Source organism: Gavialis gangeticus, unplaced genomic scaffold, assembly GCF_001723915.1.
Source record: "Gavialis gangeticus isolate Ggan-Ray unplaced genomic scaffold, GavGan_comp1, whole genome shotgun sequence".
NCBI lineage: Eukaryota > Metazoa > Chordata > Crocodylia > Gavialidae > Gavialis > Gavialis gangeticus.
Window position 1 is genome coordinate 69,906,895 of NW_017728994.1, and position 6,214 is coordinate 69,913,108.

Below are 6,214 nucleotides of genomic sequence, written 5' to 3' on the forward strand. Positions count from 1 at the left end.
CCCCCCCCCCCCCCCCCCGGTCGTTCCAGGACCGTCCTGGCAGGGTGCAGGAATGCTCAGAACCGGGGAGGGGGGGGAGGAGCATAGTCTCCCAGACTGCTGGGCCAAACTGTTGCTAGGACAGCATGTGGCATCAGAGTCTACCTGCAGCAGCTCATTGACTCACCAGGCAAAGGGTCTAGGGGTGAGCTTTTCTGCTCCCCACAATACCTCTCCTGGCCCTGATCCTACTGCAGGGGAGCACCCCAGCCATGGCAGGGATGTGCAGCTATGTGCAGGCTTGGTCCTGCCATGTGAGGTGGGCCCTAGGTGTGGACAACGGTTGCAGGGTCTGGATCCCAACCAAGGAAGACTAGGCCCTGGGAGTGGGGGGTCTGGGGCTGGGGGTCCTGCAAGGGAGTGCCAGGAATCCACAGCCCTTGCTGTGATGATGCCTTCCACCTTTCAGCCACTCCCCCCCCCGGCCTTGCAATTGCCTCCCACCCCTGTAACCCATACCCCTCTCAAGCAGATCGTGGGCCTGGAATTGCCTATCTGTCCAGCTTCTTCTACATGGAGAAGTCCCTGGTCTGCACTCCTGAGTCTGGGACTCAGTGTGCCAAGTCTAAAGCCCTCTTCCCCGTGCCCCCCCTCCATTTTTCTGTGTTGAGTTCTGCCCTAACACCAACCCCCTCCCCACTCCCAGTTCTAGCTGCCCTTCTAAGTCATTTCACATCTTTCACAACTTCTCTCACCCCCTCAAAAGGTTTTCTGGTTTGCATCAATGGGAAGAAGGACTAAATTGTGACATGGACAACATTCAACAGGTTTTCTTTACTAAAAACAAGAACAGTTTGGCAACTGCAACACTGTAAACTGAGGCACATTTCTTCCTCATTTCACATTTCCCCACATTCTCGTATGTGCCCCTTAGGGAAGTTGGTGGGGGGTGGAAATGGCACCCAGGCAGCCAGGGTTGTGGGAAGTGTTGCCTGGGACACAGTGCCAGAGAAGCCTGGAGCAGGAGATCCATCACCTAGTGCCCAGGAACAGACACTTGGGGACTTGAAGCCCTCCAGTTCTATTCATTCAGGGAGTGCTCCCTGCCCTGCAGGGCTGGGAGGTAGTCAGTAGGGCTGTGCGAAATGACACCGTTCCATTTTGCATTGAGTTTTGACAGTTCGACAGAACAGTGTTTCATATTGAATTTCATTTCAAGTCAAAACAGCTGTTCCGTTCCATTCCATCAAAACAGAAAGGCTGTTTTGACCCTGTTTCAAAGTTTCGCTGGGGATGGGAAGTCAGCCCAGCTAGGCTGCTTGCCCATCCCCACCAGATTGCACCAGAAGTGCGAGGCAGCCCAGCTGGGCTGAATTCCCATCCCCTGTGCTAGATCGTGCTGGATGTAGAAAGTAGCGAGCTGGGCTGCTTCCTGTCCTCTGCACTAGATCACACTGGGGATAAGAGGCAGCCTAGCTGGGCTGCTTCCCCATCCCCCATGCTAGATTGTGCCAGGGGCAAGTGGCAGTTCAGCTGGGCTGCTTCTCTGTCCCCCATGCTACATCACGCCATAGCATGTACATCGCCTACATAGTGATGTAATACAGGGGACAGAGAAGCAGCCAAGCTGGGCTCCCTCCCACTCCCAGCATGATGTAGCATGAGGAAGCAACCTAGCTGGGCTGCCTTCCACCCCGGTGCGATCTAGCGCAGAGGACCGGGAAGCTGCCCAGCTGGGCTGCCTCACCACCCCCTACTGGATCTTGCCCTGGGGATGGGAAGTCAGCCCAGCTGGACTGACTTCCCATCCCCAGCCCATGGTTGAAATGTTTTGACTTTCAAAAAGTTTTGGTCAGCCTCATTTTGTTTCAAGGCTATTTCGACAGGCTTTGTTTCATTCCAGTTTTGCTGTTTCAACTTCAAAATTGGTCAAAACAGTGTCAAAATGAAACAGCCAGTGAAATTTCACTGGCAGTTTCATTTCAGTGCTTTTTTTATTTGTTTCGAGCTCGAAACAGTGAAATCAAAATGAAACAGAGAGCTTCAAAACAAAATGAGGCAAGTCAAAATGTTTCAAAATTTTGCAATGTTTCAAGTTTCAAAGCTCAAGCTGGGCTTGCCTGCAGGGAAACAGAAACTAAAGTAAGAAGGCGGGGGAAGAGAGGGAAGGAGTGCTCTCATTATTGACTGTGTAGCTGGCCAGTGACTGTCATCCTTTCCTAAGGCCCTTTCCAATCCCAGTGCTCTGGGGGAGGGATGGAAAAACTGCATAAAAGGCAGCATTGTTTGAACTGCTCTGCTTTCTGCCTTGGTGTCAGTTGAGTGAGGGTGCACCTTAACACACACACAGTGTCACCCACCCATGTCATGAGTTTTGCCTGTCAGCAGCTAGGGGTGCAGGGCCCCAGAACCCCCCTGCACTTATCTCTTTGACAGCTGTCAGGCTTCATGGCCATAGCAGGGCCTAGCAGGCCTGCAGTTTTCACCCCGCTGTGCCCCAAGACAGACAGTCCCACAAGCACCCATGTCACAAGTTTTGCCTGGCAGCAGCCAGAAGTGCAGGGCCCCAGAAGCTGGAAGCCCCTGTACCTATCTCCTTGACAGCTGGCAGGCTTTGTGGCAAAGGAATGTGTGTGTATATAAAAAGCTCAGTTCTATTTTTTGTTTCTGGTGTTCCTAGACCACAACAATAAATATATACAAATTGATTATGTGAAATGACTTCTCACTAAATGACCATCAAAAAGGGGACAAACATAGACTACAGTACTTTTACCTTATTCCAGATATATCTTTGAGTCTGATCTCATTTCACCATTTAAAGCATATTCCAAATAGCCAAGGCAGGATTCGCAGCTTACCTTTGGAGAACTGATTTTTCCTGTGGAGATCATTTTCTTCTAGAACAAGTTTTGGTAAAGCCTTTATATCATACACACAATTAAATACAGGGATCTTTGGTTTTGGAAACCACTGTGGTTGAATCTCTTTGGACTTAGAGTTAGCTTTGGATGGAGTTCTCACTTTCAAAGAACCACTGGCATCAGCTGTGAATTCTTTCACGGGTGCTCGTTCTAGAAGAAAAGCAGGAGCAGTTGCACTAAATGTATCTCTATTGCAAGGTTTCCTGTTGCTTCCAGAGAAGGTTTGTGCTCCTGTTAAAAATAAAATAAAATAAAATAAAATAAAATGCAAAAGATACATGGCAAATAAAAAACCCATTTGACAATAAAGGCTGATAAAAATGTTTTTTCCAGATTTTTTTTAAACGTAATTAGTTACTTCAGATGTATTATTTCAGTAAATTAATAATTTGTTCTTCAACATTAATGATTATTATTTATTTAAAATGTATTAGTATATCTGTACACCTTTGTAACATGGATTTTTTTGCCACTGCTACTGAAGAGCAGTTCAGGATCATCAGTTTCTTCACTTCCCTGTTCCCTAAACTGACTTTTTATCATGTCTTCCTTATTTCTGATAAAACAGCATGCAATTATGAATTTAAAAATTTATAGCCAGTACAAATACCAATGCTTTTTTACCACTGTTGTCTGGACTGTTTGGAATGCTGTGTTATCTATGAATCATAAGGAACTTTTTAATTAAGAAAAAAAAGTATCACAAAGGCTGCTTTCCATAAAAGGTACAGTATCAGTCTAAATCACACAGGACTTTTGGGATGGGTCAACATAAGATGAATCCAAAGCATAATTGCTGTTTGTGCCACAAAGGCAGTGCTAGATTGGCAACACGTGGTCAATACAGTGGTTGAATAGTGTGCCATAGTAAGTTCAAGACTGTAGTAGTGGCTACAATGAGCAGGGATCCTGGTTTTCTTTGATAAAAATAATCCCCAATTTTCAGATTAAAAAAAACAAACCTAAAATCCACATTTTTCCGTGATTAAAATGAAACACCACTATTATATAGTTATAAATATAGTGGTATTTCATACTGATCATGAAAAAAATGTGGATTTTGGGTTACTTTTTCTAATCTGAAAATTGGGGAATTTTTTTTATTAGAGAAAACCAGAATCCCCAGCAATGAGGTCCAAGATGGTTGACAAAAGCAAAGAAGTGAGGGATTTGAGACCAGTGTTAATCGTTCCAGCATGACCTCATAATACCAAGCTGTGGAAATACAGGCATTAAAGAAATAATGCTATGTTCTATCCCCATGCAGAGCTGCAGAAGGAACTAGTAACAAAGAGTTCAACCTGCATAACATGTAGTTTTCCCTTCAACTTAGAAATGGCTTTTTCCAAAAGATCATAGCATAACCCCTGCAGCAGCATTAGTCAAATATTTGATTTATAGAATACTAACAATATGTTCTGCCTTTACAGAATATGAAGGATGATCCAAGAGTCTTATAATTCAAGACCAGCAATGTGTATGTCAAAACACTGTATAGAATACCAGCATGGATCTCATGGCTGAACAAGTACATTTTTGGGAGAGAATTCAAAAAGAAGAGATGGGATGCTGCAAGTCAACAAAGGAATTCCAAACAGTAGCCTCATAGAAAAAAAGCAACATCACAGAGAGACAAGGATACAAAACGGAATAGTTGGGTGAGATTTACTGTCTGCTAACGCTGGGGCAACTGCATTGTCATGCATCCAGCAGTTTCCAGTTTACTGATTTGCATACATTGCTTGCAAATGGTCCACAGCAGGAGACTGATCCAAGACCTGAAGATCTGATAGGGAGGGAAGGGACCTGCTGAAATATAATGTTCAGAGTATAAGTTAGAGCATCCCTGAGGCACAGAGAAGTTCACCCTTTGGGTTTCTATGCATGTTCCATAAACAGAAACAGTTTCTGGTTTTACATTGTGTTCCTTTCTCTCAAACGCATTAGATTTGGTTTCTCTGCCAGTCTTTGCTGGGAGCATGTGTGAGCATGCATACACACAAGCAGAGGGTGCTGGAGACAAATGGAACAAAAGGGTTGTCATAAAAATAAAAAATGTGTTACCATTGGCATTTTGCTGAGATCCTAGGGTTCCTTTACAAAGTTCAAAGGGGAAGAGAGCGGGTGTGAAAAGGAATAGGGTTTGATTTAATAAAAAAAAAAAGGCATCAAAGGTAAACAAAAAAACATCTGGAAAGAAGGTAGGAAAAAGTGAGGACTGCTTAGTCAAATACTACTCCATGTAGGCTCTGCAGGAAGGTGTTTTCCTCAGCAGTTGTTGAAATGTAACAATTCAAATATCATAAAACAGCCTATTCTCCATGCTCATTTGACTCATGGTGGAGTTTCCTAATTAAATCAAACTGGGAAATGAACACCTTATTGTTGTCTAAGCTTTAAAGCAATCAGGTTAATAACAGGACCAATTTGGTAAATCTCTTCTCCTAACCCCCTCAAGAATTAGCCTACTAGTTGAAAAGATGAACTCAAGCCTGGCCACTCCCAACAAAAACCAGACAGGCTCAGAAAATGAAGAAAAATGTCCTCAGAATAGATGTCAATTAATTAAGCAAACTTATGCAGATGCAAATAATGTAGAGAGAAAAGAAAAAGACAAAGATGCTTAAAGCTGAGATTCCAGTCTCCCTTTTTATATTCTGGGTACATTTTCAGTGCATTGTGTGTGGGGATTAGGAATGTTACTCTCATTAAGACTATCAGAAGTTGTATATCTAAATCCTCAAGCAAGAAACAGGAAATTTATATGCCCTGCTGAGAAGGACTAGAATTGCAATGGGATGACTGAAGAGATATGTTTTTTCTATTATCCCAGCTGAAGAAAGACTTTAAAACTAATGAGCAAAGACATGACAGTGTAATAGTTTGGGAGACAAGCGTAATGTGAATGTAATGTGTGTAACAGCAGGTGAAACCAGGGGGCAGTCTGCATATGCCTGTTAATTTGGACTGAAACTCAGGAAACCTCAAAGGCCGGGGGGCAAGGGGAAAAGGAAGAGGACATTTGAGGCTAGAAAAAGGGAAAGATAAAGCCGTGTGCACATGGACCCTGGTCAGCCCTACACAGAGGAGTACACAGTGGAGTTGGAGTTCTCATTGGCTCAGTCAGCCAGGACTGGACTGAAGGAGCTGGACTCAGACTTGGGGGCAGCTGCAGACTGCTGTATGAGCACTCTAGGGATCAAGTTTTGTTTGGGGACACCTGTGCAGGTGTATGTGTGTTTGTGTGGGAAATAAAGTTTGGTTCATAATTTGAGGTGCTTTTTTTTTTTTTTGCACGGGGGGGGGGGAAA

At 44.2% G+C, this 6,214-nt stretch overlaps 1 protein-coding gene across 4 annotated transcripts in view; it reads right to left on the reverse strand.

Annotated features, from left to right (window-relative positions):
* Positions 1 to 6,214, reverse strand: part of CUNH10orf90 (chromosome unknown C10orf90 homolog) — a 318,231-nt gene that overhangs the window by 57,997 nt on the left and 254,020 nt on the right. For all 4 annotated transcript variants that reach the window (XM_019502988.1, XM_019502990.1, XM_019502987.1 and 1 more), the window contains one exon: positions 2,841 to 3,134. In XM_019502988.1, the coding sequence (XP_019358533.1) occupies positions 2,841 to 3,134 (294 nt within the window). The remainder of the gene's footprint in view (positions 1 to 2,840; positions 3,135 to 6,214) is intronic.